This window comes from Leucoraja erinacea, chromosome 26 (genome assembly GCF_028641065.1).
Source record: "Leucoraja erinacea ecotype New England chromosome 26, Leri_hhj_1, whole genome shotgun sequence".
In the NCBI taxonomy this organism is placed as follows: Eukaryota; Metazoa; Chordata; class Chondrichthyes; order Rajiformes; family Rajidae; genus Leucoraja; species Leucoraja erinaceus.
The window spans coordinates 10,715,333-10,737,398 of record NC_073402.1 but is presented as its reverse complement, the minus strand read 5'-3'; the positions used below and the strand labels follow the sequence as shown (position 1 = coordinate 10,737,398).

Here is a 22,066-nt window from a genome sequence, read left to right as displayed (position 1 = left end):
AGTTGCTGTAACCTTATTCACATTTGAATACGTTATAACATGAACTCACTTAGAGAAACAATGATTGATTTTAGCATTATTTACCTTTGGACAAATTTCTTTAATCCATGCACAGTGGCATAGCTGGTGGAAATGCTGCCTCACTGCGTGAGAGAGCCAAGTCGATCCCGACATTAGATTCTGTCTGTGTGATGTTTGCATGTTCTCCCTGTGACCATGTGGGTTTCTTCCGGGTGCTCTGGTTTCCTCCATCATTCCAAAGACGTGTGGGATTGTAGGTGTCATCTACTGTGAAATTTTGCCCTTGTGTGTAGTGAGTGGATGCGAAAGTGGGATGATATGGAATTAGTGTTATTGGGTAACCAATGCGCGGCGTGGACTCGGTGGGCCAAAGGACGTGTTTCCATGCTGTATCTTTCAATTAATCAATTACGGTGTTGTTGCTATGTTGTTGATACCCTCAAAAGAAAGCTAAAATAAAACTGTGTCAGTTCCAAAGAGAAGTCAGAGCGGCAGAGAACACAGTGAAATATTGGGAATCTTTTTCACTGTTCATTCTAGTACAGGTGCACAACCTTTTATCCGAAAGCCTTGGGACCAGACACTTGTCGGATTTCGGACATTTTCGGATTTCAGAATGGAAGATTTTTAGCGTAGATTAGGTAGGTAGCGCGGGCGGCTTGAAAAGTCTGGAGCTGCTGCCTCCTCCCGGGTGACCGGGAGAATCATTGCATAAATGTTAGTTAGTTAGTTTGGAGGGATTTTATGTGGTGGTGGTGGAGTCGGGGTGAAGGGGGAAACTTTAATTCTTAGTCCCCTACCTACCTGGTCGGCGACTCCCAACCTCGCGGAGCTGGGGGCTCCGTCCGGCCGCGGGCGGCGCTGGTTGTAGCTCCGACCCCGGCAACTCTACCCCTGGCTGCGAGGCGCTCCAAATCCAGCGCGGCCTGCGGCCGGACGTCCCAGCTCCGGGAATGTCGGGAATCGGCGGCATCGCAGCGCTGGGATACCAGCGGGGAGCGGGCAATGCCTTACCGGGTCGCCGTGCGGCAAGCTCCGGAACGCTGTGGCCGCCGACACACAACATTGTGGAGCGTCGTTGGATTTGGAACCGCGGAGCTGGGGGCTCCGTCCGGCCGCGGGAAACGCCGGTTGGAGCTCCAACCCCGGCAACTCTACCCCTGGCTGCGCGGCTCCAAATCCAGCGACGCTCCGCGATGTTGTGTGTCGGCGGCCACAGCGCTCCGGAGCTTGCCGCTGCGACGCCGCCGACTCCCGACATTTGCGGAGCTGGGGCGTCAGGCCGCGGGCGGCGCTGGATTTGGAGCGCCTCGCAGCCAGGGGTAGAGTTGCCGGGGTCGGAGCTACAACCAGCGCCGCCCACAGCCCCACCGGCCACAGCGCTGCAGAGCTTACTGCACGGCGAACCGGTAAGGCACTGACCGCTCCCCGCCTCTCCGACCAGGTAGGGGACTAAGAATTAAAGTTTACCCCTTCACCCCCCTTCACATAAAAGCCCTCCAAACTAACTGACTAACATTTAAGCAATGATTTACAGATGTTTAAGCGTCTCCCGGTCTCCAGGGAGGAGGCAGCCGTTACAGTAGTACAGACCTGGGTTGACCGTGGGTCGTTTTGGGTCAAGTTTGGCGCCAAACGCGAGCTTTGGTGCGCAGACGACATCTGGAAAAAATGGCCGGTTTTCGGAGCTTTTCGGTTTCTGGAACACCGGATAAAAGGTTGTGCACCTGTATCACCGTACACTGAATACACTGGCAGTGGAAGGATCCATCATTTTTATGGATGGACCAAAAATGGGAAGACAGAGTTGGAAAAATAAATTACAATTGCTTTTGGCAGTAGCAACAAGTGGGGTACTGTAATGGCCGTGGATGTAAAACTACATGCAGGTGGGAAACATCAGGCAAAGTTGCCAAAATGACAGACTTTTGTAGCAACTGAATGAAATTGTGGATGCACTAGTTATCACTGCAGAGCTCATACAACAAGGCAGCTTCAGACATTAAATCATCATTTGAATATGAATTAAAGCTTGCATTTGCATTGTGTATAGATTTAACCATTGCAGAAAAACATAAACTGAAGCTTTGGTTTTTTTTTAAGTGTTCTCTCCGCTGCCGATGGAAATTAGTATTATTCTTATCTGATCCAGGTTTAGTCAAAATCTTTTTTATCAATGGATTTTATGTCCACAGAGGGAGGAAAGTGTATGGGAATTAAGATGAACGTGGAGTTGATGCCAATAATCAATCAGCCACAATGTTACTGTGTGATGCAGCAAGCTCTCAGGGTTGCAGGGCTTTTTCATTCTCCTGCTTTTATCTTTTGTGACAACGCACATATTAGGTGGAAGTATGTGTACCATACATTTAATACAGATAATGAAAATATTGTGCCTAGTGATTGCCCAGCACACGTCATTCATTATGGGATGAAATGCTGCATAGTGGTAATTGAATCACTGGGAGTCAGAACATTTAATAATTTGGCATTTTAATGTGTGGCTATGTTGAAGTATATGAGCATGCAAATGCTGCCTTTGCTACTTAGCCACATTCTAATTTGTTAATTAAATGATCTATGAGCAGGACATGAACATTAAAAAAAATCCACAGTGGATGATAGAAATTTGAAATTAAAGCAGAAAATGCTGGAAATACTGTAAGTAAGCCAGGTAGTATCTGAAGATACTTAGCTATTTAAAATTATTTAGCAAGCTAATAAAAGCTACTTTATATGTATGTGCAGGCTGAATGGCCTTTAAGACCTATCACATGCACTATGGTGATGATGATATGTTTACAAGTCTGGATGGTATGTGGCTCGGAGGGCAATTTCCAGGTGGAAGAATTCCCATGCTTTTTCTGCCCTTATCCTTCTAGCTGGTGGAGGGCATGGATTTATAAGGTGCTGTCTATGGAGTCTTGGTGAATTCCTACAGTGAATCCTATAGATGGTACAAACTGCCAATTCAGTGTATCATTAATGGAGAGAGTGCATAGTTGTGGATGGAGGGCCTGTCAAGTGGGCTGCTCGGTCCAGTATGGTGCTGATCCTCTTGAGTGTTGTTGAAGCTGTACCCCACCAGGCAACTGGATTCATCACAATATTCCATCACACTCGTGATATAAGCCTTGTCGGTGACGGGCAGGATTTGGGAGATGAGTTACTCACCACAGGATTTCTCATCTCTGACCTACTCTTAGAGCTCCATTGTGTACATGGCAGCTGAAGATTGTTACACCAAAGAAACTGAGGAATTCCAGACATGTCCTGTGGCTGAGATGATTAACATCCAACACCATAACCATCTGAAGAAGGGTTCCGACCCGAAACGTCACCCATTCCCTCTCTCCAGAGATGCTGCCTGTCCCGCTGAGTTACTCCAGCATTTTGTGTCTACCTTCGATTTAAACCAGCATCTACAGTTCTTTCCTACACACCATAACCACTTATTCAACATTTTAGAAGTGAGTGAATTTTGGAAAATCTTCTATGAACAGCCTCACGTCTGCTTCATAATTACAGGAAAGTGCAATAGAAATAAGTGAGGGCATTTCTCCGTGAAACACAGGTAGTGATATACAATATGATAGATCTTTATTTATCCCAGGAGGGAAATTAATATGCCAACAGTCATAAAAACCCAAAATACATGAAAACATGAAATTAAAGTAACTAGTGGAAAGGCTTGAGGGATGTGCAAAGATTGGGATTGGGGATTGGGGGGGGGGGGGGGGGGGGAGGGGGGAGTCGGTCTCATTCTACCCCATGACAGAAGGGACAGTTGTAAAGTTTGATAGCCACAGGGAAGAAGGATCTCCTGTGGAATTCTCTCCTGCGTCTTGGTGGAACCAGTCGGTTGCTGAAGGTACTCCTCAGGTTGACCAGTGAGTCATGGAGGGGGTGAGCTGTATTGTCCTGGATGCTCTACAGTTTACAGTAAATGTCATACAAAAACAATGATTGGCATTTAATTATCTTCAACCATTTTTATATGAATTGCCTAGGTCTGACTCCAGCCAATGGGGAACTTTCTCCCTGATTTTCATTGGTTTCAGTTTTATGGGAGCTTATTGAAGTTACATTCAATCAAATACTTGCTTGATCTCAAGAGCAGTCACTTTCATTTGGATCCCAGCTCTTTTATCGATGTTTAGACAAGATTGTAATGAGGTCCGTAACTGAGCGGTATGGCAGAACCCACACTGAATATCAGAGAGCAGTTTATTAGTAAGAGCATTTTATTGTATTGTTATTTTCAACTTTGATCAATTGTACTGGTACTGAGAGTGGACTGATTGGGTGAATTGGATTTACTTTACTGTTTGTGGGTGTGACATATCCAGGCAATTTGTGACTATGTTGGATGGGTGTACAGCAGTTTAACTGGAAGAATAGCTGGTTCTAGAGAATGTCTTAAGCACCTTAAGCGGAATCTGGTCTTCTTGCCTTTGGCTCCAGCTGTTATTTTATCTTATATGGAGTGAATGTAGCTGAAGACAAGCTTCTGTGGTGATTGAAGCTTCAGGAGGAAGAGATGGAACATGCTTTCTACACCAAGATGAATGTGTAGAATACTCACTTGAAAATGTTCTGATAAAGGGTTATACCTGAAACCTTATCTCTTCATCCACAGGTACTGCCTGATTCCTGGGTGCTACCAGTGTGTTTTGTTTTCTTTTATTTTAGAATTTCATCATCTGTATGTTTCAATTATCTTTGCATATAATCTGTTGATTGTGGGATCAAATCCCATGATACTTTCTAATTGTACTTTTATCATCACAAATAATTTGTTCCAGTATTTCCCCAATTCCTGATGCTAATATAAATGTAGTTACCTTTCTTTCTCCCCCAATAAAAAAATAGTATGATTGCCTTCACCAACATCCAATCTGCAGGAACTGTCCCAAATATACAGTAGTCATAGAGTCATACAGCACGGAAACAGGCTCTTCAGCCCAACTTGCCCATGCCAACCAAGTTAGCCTCTCTTCGCAAGTCTCGCCAGCGCGCTTTTGGCATATATCCCTCTAAACCTTTTCTATCCACGTACCTGTCCAAATGTCTTTTAAATATTGCTCTCAGGAATAAATTACATGCCTACTTAGCCTCTCCCCATAGCTCAGGCCCTCGAGTCATGGCAACATCATCATAAATCTTCTCTGCATTCTTTCTAGCTTAAAGATCCTTTCCATAAAAGGAATTAAAAACTGAAACAATACTTCACCATCGGTCTCACCAACATCTTGTACAACTGTAAGATAACATCCAAACTTCTATACACTTTACTTTGATTGATGAAAGCCAATGTATAGAAAGTCTTCGGCCCACCAAGTTTGTGCCGACTAGCGATCGCCCAATACAGTAGCTCTATCCTACACACTAGTGACAATTTACAATGTTACCAAAGCCAATGAACCTGCAAACCTGTAAGTTTTTGAACTGTGGGAGGAAACCGGAGTACCCAGAGAAAACCCGCACAGTCACAGGGGGAACAAACAACCTCCATACAGACATCACCCGTATTCAGGATCAAACCCAGGTCTCAGGTGCTGTAAGGCAGCAACTCTATCCCTGTGCCACTGTGCTGCCCCTAGTCTAGTTTTCTACAACTTGGCATAGCCTCCAAATGTCCCTATTATTGACTCTCTTTGTAGGGATAATGATTGTAAAGTGTAAAGCTCATTTTCTTGTGTGCTTCAGGGAAATGAGTCAACAATGACATGACCTCAGCTTCCAAGTCAGATCCCTTACCATAGGTAGAAAACATTGTCTCTCGGTCCACATTGTAGGAGCAGGATGGGGAGGGGAGGAAGTTGGTAAAGACAGATGTTGGAAAATGACAGGTCGAACCAAGTAAGCGAAGATGGTAAAGGAAGACAGGAAGAAAACATCTAGGTGGATAGGTGAGTGGGTGGTGGGCAGGTAGAGCTAGATTTGGAAGGGTGACAAATCTGGGTAATGTTGGAGGGGGCAGTGATGGGTGAATACTCACTTAATCTTTAAAATATTTCATGACACAGATTGAATGCCTGTACTATTTTCCAGAGTTACTTTATATTTCACGGTCCAGGTGATTTTGCCACCTACATCTCCTTTAAAGTAAAAATAACTGCCACCCATTGCACAAAAACACATTTAGTCAATGCAGAAAACACTGGAAGCACTCAGCAATTCAGGCAACATCTATGGAAAGAGAAATAGCTGACGTTTCATGGTGGAGACACTTGATTTGAACTGGGAAAGGGAGACAAAGTTTGTTTAAGTTGTAGAGAATTTTACATTCATAGCTACAGGTTTGATCTGCCTATTGAAGATGACTCAACATTGTACCTTGTGGGGTTACTTTCAGAATTCATGGAATGGATGGGTTGTTTGGTACTCAGACAGAGATGATGAAAAATTACTGAGAATAAGGAGGAAACAATCAAACAAAAAAGTAAAGATGATAACTACTTCTACTAGTTGGTAATGATGGTGGTGGAGTAGGTTGAAGAATGATGTGACAACCTGTAATAATAATAATTCAAAATTACAGTTTTAAAATTATGGTAAAAGGCCCATTGGTAGCAAAGGGTTAATATCTGCAGTCAAATGGTGGAGAATTGAAATGTCCATATCTTGTTCTCTAAAGCACTATTTCAGCTACTTCATGCTGTTGCAACACTGCAAATCCTGAGATAATCCTCTTTTCTCATTGCCAATAAATTAACATGTTTGAGTTTTAAAGATGAATGAACATAAGAAACAATTAGAACAAACACAATGGAACAACCAATCAATTGTTCAATCAGTATTAGTTTATTATTGCCACATGTACTGAGATAACAGTTTTTACCCCACTGCTATAAAAGCACTAAATGTAGCCGCCAAGGAACGCAGGGGCGATACATACTAAGGGACTGTGGTACACTGTGAAATCGACAGAAGGATGGAGGGTTGGGTGTTTATGCGTGCTATTTTCGTGATATTTATTTTAGTTGTTTATCTTTTAATATTTTATCTTGTATGTATCGTTAGCTTTTAGAAATGTTTGAATGGTGCACTGACTGGCTGACATTTTTAAATTTTGTTGTACATGGTTCATGTTACAATGACAATAAAGAAACTATTCTATTCTATTCTATAAAGTGATTCTACAAACGAGTACACCAAGTAGTGCAAAATAAGCAGAGTGCATAATATGGTATTACAGTACATACAAATAAAACAAGAGCAACAGCGATAACAAAGTAGATTGGACGATCAGGTTTTAGCATATGAGAGGTTCAAATGTCTGATAATTCAGCAGAAGAAGCTATTCTACAATCTGGTGGAATGTGCTTTTAAACTTTTGTATTTTCTCCCCGATGTGGGGAGCATATGACCGGGGTGTGAGTGACCCTGAATTTTACTTTGGAATCACGTGAGTGACTACGTGAAGACCCCGCCAGCACCAATGCACGACATAGCGTCTCACGCAGTGTAACAGCGACGAACGGGAGTACGAGCTCTCCCGCAACAAGTTTAAAAACGGGACCTCCAGGTAAGTAAACTTACTCTGAGGTCATGTTTTTGGAACCCTTGGTCTGCTTTACTTCAACAGGAACATGAACAAGGGAAAACAACCAAAGAAGATCGTATCCCGTCCGACTGCAATGGACCAGGAGGGTTCCAGCAGTGGGGGGCGACCGGCGGCATCTGGACAGCACACGCTGCGGTCCTCAGTCACCGACAACATTTCCGAGCCAAGGCCAGCGTCGCTAGCACAGCTCGAACAACCGCAACGAGCTAAAGGCAAGGCTAAACGGAAGTCGGACCGGCCGGTTTACTCGGATGAGTCCGGTGCGGAAGACTCACCACCCGAGAGTGGCAGAGGTGGCCGTATTGGGCCGTTTGGGCAAATGCTCCAGCGAGACTTGCTCCAGGAGATGGGGCAAGCTCGCCAAGAGAGCACAAGCACTCCCGCTCCAGTGCATTATCAAGCACTGGCCATCGCATCACCCTCAGCAAAGGGGAGCGTTGGCGACCAGGACTGGGCTGGTCAAGAACAGGGGTCACTGGCTGAAGATCACGGGAGTATGCTGGGGGTACAGGATCAGGAAGAGCTGCTGGGAGTGGTGAACCGCTACGCGGCAACACCGCGAGCGGGACGGCCGTTACAGCCTAAACTGGCGGCCAGCATTGACTACCTGTCCTTTAAACCACTCCAAGAACAGGTAGTCAATGAGGCGTTGGACCTGTACACGCCTCCCGAAAATTGCATTTCGCTCAATGTGCCTGCCGTTAATAGTCAAATATGGGGGTACATTGGGCAGGGTATCAGAACCCAAGAACTTAAATTGCAAAAAATACTGAAGCTCCTGCCGTCACTTCATATGTTCGTTCCGTGGACGGGGTTAACATGACAACAAACCAACAGGACACCCTGGCCCTACTGTGCAACACACAGTATGAGATCAACAACCTCCGGAAGGAGGCCATAAGACGTGCCCTCAATCCAAAATTTGCAGGACTGTGTAGAACGCCGACCTCAGAACCACAGATCCTGCTATTTGGCAAAGACTTACCAAAGCAAGTCAAAGATCTGGATGAATAATCCAAGGCATTTGGCCTCATGAGGGCAGGTCCCAGAATGAGCAAAACCACGCAACCCAGAGGTCAGTATCCCTACGCATCCACCAGTAGGCGTCTACTTCATGGTACTGGTGAAAGCTTGAGGCCCACATTTCATCCACGGAAGTCTTTTTTAGGATAGGGCCCAGAGCGGGCCCCATGGAAAATGCACCACCTCCTGACAGCACCACCCCGATAGACAAGGAATCAGAAACCGAAGAAGTGAACACGCTACCAATAACAATGGAGGTAGGTGGGTCTGGTTCCTACCAGTACATAAAAGGTGGGGGGATTGTGCTAACAGGGGGGAGACTACACCTGTTTTGGGAAGCATGGAAGACTATCACACTTGATAATTTTATACTAAAAAGTATTCAAGGATATAAAATTGAATTTAATCAAGAAAACATGCCACCAGTTCAGCATGCACCCCAAAGGGGTTTTACCCTCTCACTAAAAGAAAAACATGAGGGACAAGCAGAACTGGTGAGGTTACATACCAAGTGAATCATTGATAAATCTAAACATGAACCTTTGGAATTCGTATCAAATATATTTACTAAAACCAAAAAAGATGGTGGATGTCGTATCATCATTGACTTAAGCACATTGGATACTTTTGTTAGGTATATACACTTTAAAATGGAAACATTTGTGACTGCCAAACAATTGATTTCCAAAGGATAATTTATGGCAAGCATCGACTTAAAAGACGCATACTATTCAGTACCCATTCATAAGGATCATCGTAGATACCTAAAATTTAACTGGATGGGGCAACAATGGCAGTACAAATCATTGCGTTATGAGCTAACATCAGCCCCAAGACTGTTTACCAAGATATTAAAACCAGCCCTGGCAATATTAAGAATACAAAAACATATTGTCATGGCATATCTTGATGATATTTTGATAATAGGCAAAACCATGGAATTAGCTAATTCAGCAGTATTAGCTACTAAACACTTATTTGAAACCTTGGGCTTTGTCAAACATCCAGATACATCTAAGTTGACGCCATCCACAACTATGGACCATCTGGGATTCACAATTAACTCAGTCCACATGTCTGTAATGTTGCCAAAAGATAAATCAGCAGAATTGGCACAAACCTGTAACAAATTAATGGTTAACAATCAACCAACCATTCGACAAGTGGCAAGAGTAATTGGGAAATTAGTAGCAGCATTTCCAGCTACCCAGTTTGGACCTTTGCATTATCAAAACGTACAAAGAGAAAATGTGCAAGCGTTAAAACAACATGCAGGTAACTTTGACAGAACGATGAAATTACCTATCGAAGCAATATCAGAGTTACAATGGTGGAAAGAGAACATTTGGCATAGTTCCAGTCCCATCATTATCAATAACCCAACATTAACAATACAAACAGATGCCAGTGCTCAAGGCTGGGGAGCAACTAATACCATATCCAGTACAGGTGGTAGATGGACTAATCTAGAATCATCACTACTACTGACACTGGGCATAAACTATTTGGAAATGTTGGGTGCGTTCTATGGGTTAAATGCATATTGTTCAAACATGCACCATTTGCATGTTCGTTTGCAGATTGACAATACCACAGTGTTGGCCTAGATTAACCATATGGGCAGGATAAAATCGATATCATGTGATAATTTGGTCAACACAATCTGGCAATGGTGTGTTGACAAACATATTTGGCTATCAGCAACTTACCTACCAGGTAAGCTAAATACAGTGGCAGACACCAGGTCACGCAAGTTCAATTATAACACCGAATGGATGTTAAACCCCAAAGTATTTGCTGAAATTACAAAGCAATATGGAACATTGTACCCACCTGACCCCCGTTTATGTGTCATGACTCACCTACTACTATATATCAACACAACCAAAGATTCCCGAGGCGAGAGAAAAGTCACTATGGGTCAGCCACAAAAAGCCACATGGCCGGGTGTCAAGTCAAACCATCTCTAGATGACTCAAACAGGTATTGGGAGCTGCTGGAGTGGATACTGATATTTACATATCTCACTCCACCAGGGCAGCATCCACATCGGCGGCTAACAGAATGGACGTGCCATTGGACCACATCCTGGTAACAGCGGGGTGGTCCATGGAAAGAAATTTTCAAACATTCTACAACAAGCCATTAGTAAAACCTGTTTCATTTGCAGAGAATTTTAGACTCTGCAAATATATAATTTAAGCCCGGGGGAGCATTATGTTCTATGTTATTGTTTCAAATAAATACCATTATTGTTTTATAAACAGATTCATGTTTGATTACGATAACATACTTCCTCCCTTGGATGACTTCGGCAGTGAGAGAAGCATGGACTGTTACACGGTTTGAAATCACAGTGCTTTAAAATCTTCATGTAGTCACTCACGTGACTCCAAAGTAAAATAGTGAGATTAAACAAGAACTTACCAGTTTGAAGTTTGATCATTATTGTATGAGGAGTTACGATGAGGGATTACGTGCCCTCCGCTCCCACCCTCAATTATAGAGATCTTAGTTCTCCTTATCTTTACTATGTTTATTTCAATTATTGTGTTGTTTCTGTGATTCCACACTGCTGCTTTGAAATATTACGCGCATGCGTGCTGGCGAGGTCTTCAAGTAATCCCTCATCGTAACTCCTCATAAAATAAAGATCAAACTTCAAACTGGTAATTTCTCGTTTAATCTCACTATTATGTTGGCTGCTTTCCCAAAGCAGCATGAGATATAGTTAACATTGAGGGAGATGGGGTGGGGCAGGTTGGTTTGTGTGATGGATGGGATGCGTTCACAATTCCCTGATATTTCTTGTGGTCTTAGGCAAAGTGGTTCCCAAACCAAGGTATAATGGATCCAGATAGGTCACATCTGTGGAAATTGTTATGTGTCATTGGAGACATGCCAAATTTCCTTAGCCTACTAAGGAGGTAGACAATTTGGTGTGTTATGGATTATGTTATCTGTTTTTTTTTTTTTAACTGTCTTGATCTTGTTTCCTTTGCAAGGTGATCCAGCTGCTGAGGAGTGGTCTCAGTGGAGTGTGTGCTCACTGACATGTGGCATGGGATGGCAGGTGCGAACAAGATCTTGTGTAGCCTCTCCATACGGGACACTGTGCAGCGGTCCACTAAGGGAAACACGAACATGCAATAATACAGCAACATGTCCAGGTAGTTTTATTGTCTTAAAGAGGGAACTGCAGATGCTGGAGAATCGAAGGTTACACAGAAAAGCTGGAGAAACTCAGCGGGTGCAGTCTGAAGAAGGGTTTCGGCCCGAAACGTTGCCTATTTCCTTCGCTCCATAGATGCTGCTGCACCCGCTGAGTTTCTCCAGCTTTTCTGTGTAACCTAGTTTTATTGTCTGGTTGAATCTTATGCCATGGGATTGATTGCTGTGCATAAAGCTAATTAACTGAATTATTAAATCAACAGATAAGGCTAGAAATTGCTCAGAGCGATAAAGCAAATAATTATTTATCATGCATGTATAATGTTATGCTGCTCTCTTAAAACAATTTAGAGTTAATTGAATATATGAATAAAATGAATATATGTTTGGAATTTTGGAAAATATTGGTGTAGGAATTGTCCTTTACAGGCTATCCCTGGGCTACAAAAACCTGACCTCTGGACACCTGTACATGTGAATGAGTTCCCATGATATTATTAAATTCAAAACTCCGACAGTATGCCTATTCCTACGAATGGCAGAATTAGTCTCCATTTTCTCTCTTCACATTCAGTAAATGTTCTTTCTCATGAATCTTATGTGCTTTTGCCATATTGAGTGATTTTTGTATTTTTCCAATTTATGGACTAAATCAATGAAATCCTGCAAAAACCAGAACCCTTTTGTAACAGAGCCTGCATGCTTCCTTGCTTCTGCTATTGATAATGTTATCGTTTGAAAGTGGGTGATGTTCAGTGCTTCTTTAAAGCAACTAAAAATAATGTTAAAACAAACCTTTGTGGCTTGTGTGATACATGTCAATCACAGTGATTGAAATGGCTGTGAACCCCTTACATCTGCTAATTTACTCTGTCCAGGCTTTCAGAAAAACCTTTCATGTCAGATTAGGAAATGGGAAGATCTAGATATTATTTTACACACTTTGCTGAAAGCAAGTGTTCAGATGCAGCAAGCAGCTGGAAGGCAAATGGTATGTGTAGGAAGGAACTGCAGATGTTGATTCACACCAAAGATAGTCATAAAATGCTGGAGTAATGCTGCGGGACAAGCAGCATCTCTTGAGAGGAAGGGGTGCCATTTCAGGTCAAGACCCCCCCCCAACCATCACCCATTCTTCTCTCCAGAGATGCAGCCAGACCTACTGCATTTTGGGTCTATTTTCAAGGCAAATGGTATATTGGGGTTCAATTCAAGGGGCACTAAGCACTGGAGCAAGGGCCTTGGTGAGATTCCATATGATTATACAGCGTGGAAACAAACCATGTGGCTCACCATGACCAGTGGGGCATCCATCCATCTTCCAGCATTTGGTACATCGCCTCCTATACTGATGCGATTTAAGTGTTCTTCCACGTATAAATGCTGTCATCAACTCTGCTTCCAATGCTCTCTCTAGCAGTGCCTTCCAGGTACTCACCACCTCGCTGAGTGAAAAAGATACCCTTCATACTCCTTTTAACTGTCTAACCTGTAAATCTAAATCCACGTTCTCTAACTATTTATTTATTTTATTTTATTTATTATTTATTTCGAACAGAATAAAAGAATAAAAAGCAAGTGTGAAACAACATACAAAAAACAAAACAAAAATATTTATAAAGTGTCATAAACAATATCTATAAATAAATGAAATCATATGTGTCCGAAAAGAAGCAGAAAGAAGCCAAAGCTTATTAATTCCCACCCCTTATTCAACTGCTTGTAATCTATATTACTAAATCTCTGATCTTGACAGCTTTTGGCCCACTGTGCTGCGATTTCCGACAGAACGCCGCCACCTACAGCAGTCATTTTTGGCCAGCTCACTCAGAGCCCCTTAGGGGTGCGGAGAATTATTCCCATCGATGACAAATCAGAGAGATATTAATGTTTTTTAAAAATTCACCATTCCCTCTGCTGCCCCTGCTAGAGGGAAGGGGAGGGACTATAAAACCAGGAAGTGGTGTGCCTCACTTAGTCTCTGCAAGATGGATGAAGCCAAGGGTCACGTCTCTCTGAGCTCTGAATAACACTAAACAAATGTCTACACAACTGTGAGTACCCTTAATGTGGTTTGAAAATGAAAATATGTTTTTTTTGAAGTAAAAAGGCAATGCCTGCAAATAGTTGTTTGGGTGCTTTGGCTTGAAGTTGAAAGGCACCACTTACTGCAAATGGTGGCTTGGGAGCTTTGGCGAAGTTGAAAGGCACTCATTACTGAAAATGGTGATTTGGGTATTTTGGCTTGAAATTGAAAAGCACTACTTACTGCAAATGATGGCTTGGGTGCTTTGGCTTGAAGTTGAATTGCACTATTTACTGCAAATGGTGGCTTGGGAGCTTTGGCTTGAAGTTTAAAAAAATCACCATTCTCTCTGCTGCACCTGCTGCAGGGAGGGGGAGGGGGAGGGACTATAAAACCAGGAAGTGGTGTGCCTCACTCACTCTCTGCAAGATGGATGAAGCCAAGGGTCACGTCTCTATGAGCTCTGAATAACACTGAACAAATGTCTACACAACTGTGAGTACCCTTAATGTGGTTTGAAAATGAAAATATGGTTTGTTTGAAGTAAAAGGCACTACCTGCAAATGGTTGTTTGGGTGCTTTGGCTTGAAGTTGAAAGGCACTAATTACTGCAACTGGTGGCGGGTGATTTGGCTTGAAGTTGAAAGGCACTAATTACTGCAAATGGTGGCGGGTGATCTGGCTTGAAGTTGAAAGGCACTTCTTACTGCAAATGGTGGCTTGGGTGCTTTGGCTTGAAGTTGAAAGGCACTACTTACTGCAAATGGTGGCATGAAGTTGAAAGGCACTACTTACTGCAAATGGTGGCTTGGGAGCTTTGGCTTGAAGTTAAAAAAAATCACCATTCTCTCTGCTGCACCTGCTGGAGGGAGGGAGAGTGACTATAAAACCACGATGTGGTGTGCTTCACTCTCTGCAAGATGGATGAAGCCAAGGGTCACGTCTCTATGAGCTCTGAATAACACTGAACAAATGTCTACACAATTGTGAGTACCCTTAATGTGGTTTGAAAATGAAAATATGGTTTGTTTGAAGTAAAAGGTACTGCCTGCAAATGGTTGTTTGGGTGCTTTGGCTTGAAGTTGAAAGGCACTACTTACTACACATGGTGGGTTGGGTGCTTTGGCTTGAAGTTGAAAGGCACTAATTACTGCAACTGGTGGCGGGTGATTTGGCTTGAAGTTGAAAGGCATTAATTTCTGCAAATGGTGGCGGGTGATTTGGCTTGAAGTTGAAAGGCACTTCTTACTGCAAATGGTGGCTTGGGTGCTTTAGCTTGAAGTTGAAATGCACTACTTAATCCAAATGGCGGCTTGGGTGTTTTGGCTTGAAGTTGAAAGGCACTACTTACTGCAAATGGTGGCTTGGGTGCTTTGGCTTGAAGTTGAAAGTCACTACTTACTACAAATGCAGAGAATTCTTCCCATCAATGAAAAATAAAAGTGTTATTAGTGTTTTAAAAATGTTGAGAAACTCTCTCCTGTCAATCACGCCCTGAAAGCCACACCTTTTCCGGTGGGAGGGTGAGCGGTTATAAAACACGGAAGTGTGGGTGTGGCTCAATCTCTGCATGATGGGGGAGGGAGAGGTCATGATTGTCTGAGCTGTGAATCAACTGAACACACTGAATATCTACTGAACTGATAGTTTGGTGTTTTGTTTGGCTTTATGGTGGTTTCACCCTGCATGAAATGGTATGAAGCTGCATTTGAATTTGGTGGCCTTCGACCCTGCTTGAAGTGGAATGAAACTGCACTTGAATTTGGCGGCCTTGAATCCTGCTTGAAGTGGTTTGAAACTGCACTGAATTTGGTGGCCTTCCACCCTGCTGAAAGTGGTATGAAACTGCACTTGAATTTGGTGGCCATGGATCCAGCTTGAAGTGGTATGAAACTGCACTTGAATTTGGTGGCCTTGCACCCTGCTTGAAATGGTAGGAACATGGATTTGAATTTGGTGGCCTTGCACCCTGCTTGAAATGGAATTTCAAAGAAGTCATGAGTCAACTGCCAGCCCAACAGCCGTGAGTTAGCTGCCAGCAGATCAGGTTTGAGGGACTGAGCTGCCACCCCAAGAACCCATACCAGCACTCCAGAAAGACCCCCCCCACCCCCCGCACTGGCCACCAATATTGGAATTGGTGGAGAGGTGGAATATTGCGTCGGGGGACCAGCCCTCCCGTGTGAACATGGGATCCAACGGGTCCCACTTCGTCTAGTTATCATACAAATTTAGCAGCTATATGTACACCATATGTACACCAGCCACTATATGTACACCAAATTATTTACATTTAAACACTAATCAAATATTTACATATTCACCTATGAGAAAGGGAAAATGTTCCTGCAGTCTACCCTACCGATGCCCCTCATAATTGTATTTATTTCAACCATGTCTCCTCTTAATCTCCTCCACTTCAAAGAATACAGATCTAAACTCTCCAATCTGTCCCTATAACTGAAATGCTCCATCTCAGCCAAGATCTTGGTGTATCTCCACAGCACCCTTTCTAGCATCATTATATGCTTCCTTTCACAGGCACTGCCTCACCTGCTGAATTTCCCCAACTGTGCTCCTTTGTTTTGCTATCACTATTCTTTTCCCTGAATTTCATCGCTTCCATAACTTCTTCCATGGTAAGTGCATCTGAGAAGTATTAATTAATTACCTCACACTTCTCGTGTGGCCGCAGGGTAGATGACCATATTAATACTTGAGGGGCCCTGATCCCTCCCAGTTACCTCTGTGCTCTTTATATACTTAAAGAATCCCTATCCAATCTTTCCCCACAACAAACATCCTTCAGTACAGGCGATATCCTGGTGAATCTCATCTGCACTTTTTCCGTTGTAGTCTCATCCTTTAGATAATGTGGTGACCAGAACTACTTAGAGTGCTCCAACGTGGCCAAGCCAGTCGTATGTAATTTTTCAATATAACATCCCAACTCTTATGTTATTTTTCTCTAACCTATGAAGGCAAATGTGCCATATGCCTTCTTCACCACCCGATGCACCTGTGTTGTCACTTTCAGGGAACTATAGATTTGGACCTCAAAATGTCTCTGTTCTTTAACATTCCTTATTTCCGTAATAGTTTCTGAATATGCCCTACTCATTTGATTCCTTAAAATCAATAATCTTGGAGTGTAATTCAATTTGCAATGATTTGCCTACCTTTTCAACTTACAGGTATCTATATCCTGCTATCGCCTCAGACAACCTTCCTTGCTATCCACAACATCTTTGTACCATTATTACTCCTATGTTCATATCCAAATTGTCAATATTTATCATAAACAGCAAAGATCCCTGCATTGATTGCAGTCGTACATCATCCATGACAGACATTCTATGTCATCTTACTTGCAAAAGATATTTTGTGAGCAAAAAACAAATGGTTGGTGAGACTCAGCAGGTCAGACAGCATCTGGGGAGGTGGATAAATCGTCATTGTTTTGGGTTGAGATTTTGCATTTTGGATGCATCATCTTGGACACATTTAACAAATGTTGCCCCTTAACATAGAAACATAGAAATTAGGTGCAGGAGTAGGCCATTCGGCCCTTCGAGCCTGCACCGCCATTCAATATGATCATGGCTGATCATCCAACTCGGTATCCCGTACCTGCCTTCTCTCCTTACCCCCTGATCCCCTTAGCCACAAGGGCCACATCTAACTCCCTCTTAAATATAGCCAATGAACTGGCCTCAACTACCCTCTGTGGCAGAGAGTTCCAGAGATTCACCACTCTCTGTGTTAACCATGACACTCAGCTGGATGTTTATATTCTTTAATGTGTAATTTAATTTATATATATAGCAAAATCAAAAGGCAGTCTCTTATTTGGAAAGTTATATTCTCCCACTGGAATCCTATTACTTTTACAGTTTCTGCGATTTGCTTACAAATCTATTTCCCTCAATCCCGGCAATCAACGGCCTCTTTCTTAATCCTACGTTTTTCCAGTTGTCATCCGGCCTAGCCTCTCTACATACTGCTGCAGTGCTCTCCATCATCAACATTGCCATTCCCCCTCCGCTTTTGCATTCCGTCTGTCACACCTGAAACTAAAATACCACAGATCAGAAAGCTGCGAGTCCTACCCTTCACTCAACCACATTTCTGTGATTATAACATCATAATTCCATGTGCTGATCCATACTCTAAGTCTAAGCTTTCTCACTAACCCGTAAGACTCCTTGCATTAAAGGTCAATGCAGTTCAGCAAGCCAGCCCGTACATGCTACCTAACCTGCCTCTGTCTGCTCTACTAACTGAATGCACTGATTTATCCTCTGCATTTCGATCAATCTCTTCACCTATCAAATTGTAACTGAGGTCCCAACCTACCCTCTGCCAAATTAGTTTAAACCCTCCTGATGAGCATAAGAACACTTCCCTGCAAGATATTGGTCCCCTTACAATTTTAATTAATCCTGTCCTTCATGTACAGATCTCAAATATGCCAAAAACAATCCCTCCAGCTTTAGAATGTTCTAGATCTGATTTACCACATACCTGACTCTGACACCAGGGAGGCAACAGACCATTCTGAAGTCTTGCTCTCGGCCACAGAATTGCCCATCTGTTTCGCTCACTAATAAGGCTCCTTCACGAGCAAGCACTCGCCTTGACTTTTCCATCCCCTGCGATGCATCAGAGTCAATCGTGCTGCCACAAACTCACCCTTCACAGTATTGTAAACGGAGAAACAAGGAACTGCAGAATCTTGAGAAAAACATGAACTGCTAGAGTAATTCAGCAAGTTAGGCAACATTTGAGGAGGATATGGACGGGCAACGTTTTGGGGAGGGACCTTAAACACTGTAGTTGTTGAGAGGGGAATGACCAAAAGGTCTCCTTAATGGCTTTTCTGCACTTACTGCCCTTCTGAGTAGTCACCCGCCTCATCTCTTCCCTTACCTGAGGCATGACTAACTGGATAAACATATTATCTGCAACATTTTCTGCATCCCAGATATTCCAAGTGAGTCCAACCACAGCTCTTGCAGGTGGAACAACTGCAGTCCTGTGTTTCATTCTTCAGGCCCATTCCTTTCTACTAGAATAGAGAGACAAGAAAAAAACACTTTTGTCTCCTGACTTTGCTTTACTTGTTTAAAATGTATTATATCCATCCCATTTTCCGGTTTTGATACAGCAATACAGTCATGAGATGTTAACCATTTTTCACGGGAGTTGTTACTTGAGTATTTTTGATTATATTTCTAATATTTAACATTGCAGTATTTTGCTTTCTGAACTTTATTTTGCATTTTCTAAAAAAGATGGTTGAGACAATAATATCTATCGTCATTTTATGTAACATGCTGCTCTGTAGTGGTTATAATACAGTACATTCTATTGAACTGATTTTTAATCAATGGATGGCAAATGAAGAACAGGTTTTTAATATCCCAGCAAAATTTACCATTTAGGAATTTAGAGGCTTGAATTACATTACAAAATCTAAACCAATAATTAAAAAATAAATGTTGAATGGTGTATATAGATGATCTGCAACTGTGATTCCAATCATCACATTACAAATTATAGTCAATAGTCAGATTTATTCGTCACATACACAATGAAGTGCAATGAAATGAACTTGCCGGCAGCGGTACAATAAAAAGGAACACACAATAAAAATTTAACACAAAACCATTCATCACTGTGGTGGAAGGTACAAAGTTCAGTCAGTCCTCCTCCGTTTTTCCCCGTGGTCGGGACCCGAACCTCCGCAGTCTCCGCTGCGGACGGCCAGATGTACAGGCCCTCTCGTCTGGAAGGTAAAACCCCTGTCCCACGGTACGAGTTCATTCCAAGAGTTCTCCCGCACTCAGAGATTTACGGTGATGGCCACTCATTGGTACTCGGGGCTCTCGTGGACATTTTTCATCATGTTGAAAAATCTTCACGATTCTTTCCGTGCTTACCTGCCGTTAGCGAGTCTTCCCAAGTACCTGCCGTTAGCGCTAAGATATGTCACCGAGCTCCGATGTGCCCGCTACGTTCATTCTCCATGCTTACCACGATTTTTTAATAACTCGGGAGAGCTCTTGGAATGAACTCATACCGTGGGACGGGTCTTTTAATCCCGAATCGGTGCTTCCCTACCGGAGACCGCGCAGCGGTCGAAGATCTAAGTCCCCGCCGCGCCACAGCTAGAAACACTACAGACCGTAGTTTCAAGATGTTGTAGGCCACAGGCCGGCGGTCGGAGCTCTCCTCCTCCGGGGTCCCCATTGAGGGATTTCAGGCTCCGCAGACCGCGGCTTCAGGATGTAAGTCGGCGGGCCAGCGATTATTACTAATTTTGTTAACTGAAAAATATGACAGCGACTCTATTTCTCAATAACTCCATGATAAATAAAAGTTGCTCTGGGAAATTAGCCACTTGATTAGCTGAACTTTTCTGTTAGTTTATATTTAATATTGTTTATACTTTATCCTAATGAAGTGCAGAGGTGTTCTCTTTATGAACTCTCACAATAATGGTGGTAACCATGGCACTCAGCTGGATGTTTATATTATTTAATGTGTAATTTAATTACAATATTTAGCAAAATCAAACAGGCAGCCGCACCCAATTGGCTGAATAGGATTCAGTAGTAGACTCACCGGAGACCAAATTGAACAATATCCTGCCCCACCATCAAAGGTTGCCCGGTACATGTATGATGTAGGCAACATAGGAACCGAGTTCTCCCTGTTCATCGCCATGATTGCTGCACTCATTCAGCAAGAACTCTACTGTTTAATGTCAGCATTCACGTTTCGCAGGGCGAATATTATTGACGTGAGTTTCACACAGAACCAGGCTGAACCATTTAAAGGGAAGATATGTTGTGGCTGAATCATTCAGAATATTAATCACTGATGTTCTACCAAAAAGGCTGACGTTGTTAGGGAATGTTCATTTGTATACTGTATACTGTATCAATGGCAGAAGTGGAGAAGAGAAGATAATGTTCTGTGACCCATGAGGTTGGGATGTGGGGGGCATGAAGCATTTCAAAAAAAAATAATAAGAGTTAGGCACAGGGGCAAATACCATGAATGCAGATTCAAGCCTCAAAATATTTAATGACTTCCCAAGTGTGTTCTGGGACAGCGAATGCATCTTAAAATACCATACTTTACTAATTGCACCATTAGCCCTCACTGTAATTCAGTTCACTGCTATGATTGTTATCTATTAACAATGGCTTTCTAACTGGCTACGTACACCAAATGTCCATATACTTCACTGCGCCCTGTCATACTTTGCAAGTAACATACCCCTATCTCACAGCTTATGCACACTGTCAGCAAATCATCCATGACAGTTTAATCACCAAAGCATATAATGCCACCTTGCTATCATAGTTCATCTCACTTCAAAGAGGATGTGGTGCTTAATTGGATGCTCCAGGAATGAACCAGTGGAGAGATGTGTCTGAATATTCTAAATTATAAAAGATATAATGCTTGTAGGATGCTGATACATAAGCAGCAGACAGTGGTGAGGCAGAACTAATTAAGAATTCTGGTCTGTAATTCTCTTTACATCCCACTTCTCCTCATCCCATGACCTTCAAGACTTACTTTTCCAATCAGCAGTTTATATATACCACTTACTGTTGCCACCTCCCCTTACAGCGATATTCTTTTGTTATTTTTAGATAACGAAAAATTGATCACAATGGAATAAGATTTGGATAATGCAAACATGCTCAGTCCAGATCTTAGTGGGAAGACTTGTTGTGGGAAACTTCATAAGATAGGGGAAGAATTAGGCCATTCGGACCGTCGAGTCTACACTGCCATTCAATCATGGCTGATCGATCTTTCCCATTCAATCCCATTCCCCTGCCTTCTACCCATAACTACTAACATTCTTACTAATCACGAATCTGTCAATCTCTGCTTTAAAAATACCGAATGACATGGCCTTCACAGCCGCTTGTGGCAATGAATTCCACAGGTTCACCTTGGCAAAATAAATTCCTCCTCATCTTCTTTCTAAAGTCAGGGGGTAGAAATTTGTGGAGTTGCTATTAAGGAGAAGGTGACTGAGAAGCTGAAAGGTCTGAAACATAGAAACATAGAAATTAGGTGCAGGAGTAGGCCATTCAGCCCTTCGAGCCTGAAGGTAGTGGATGTCACCTGGACCAGATGGACTACAACCCAGGTTTCTGAAAGAGGTAGCTTTCGAGACTGGCAGCATTAGTAGGGATCTTTCACAAATCTCTCTAGTCAGGAGTGGT

General features: G+C 42.8%; 1 protein-coding gene across 5 annotated transcripts in view; it reads left to right on the top strand.

The window, feature by feature from the left end:
• LOC129709656 (adhesion G protein-coupled receptor B2-like) overlaps positions 1 to 22,066 on the top strand; it is a 545,832-nt gene that overhangs the window by 180,340 nt on the left and 343,426 nt on the right. For all 5 annotated transcript variants that reach the window (XM_055656140.1, XM_055656141.1, XM_055656145.1 and 2 more), the window contains exon 4: positions 11,620 to 11,784. In XM_055656140.1, the coding sequence (XP_055512115.1) occupies positions 11,620 to 11,784 (165 nt within the window). The remainder of the gene's footprint in view (positions 1 to 11,619; positions 11,785 to 22,066) is intronic.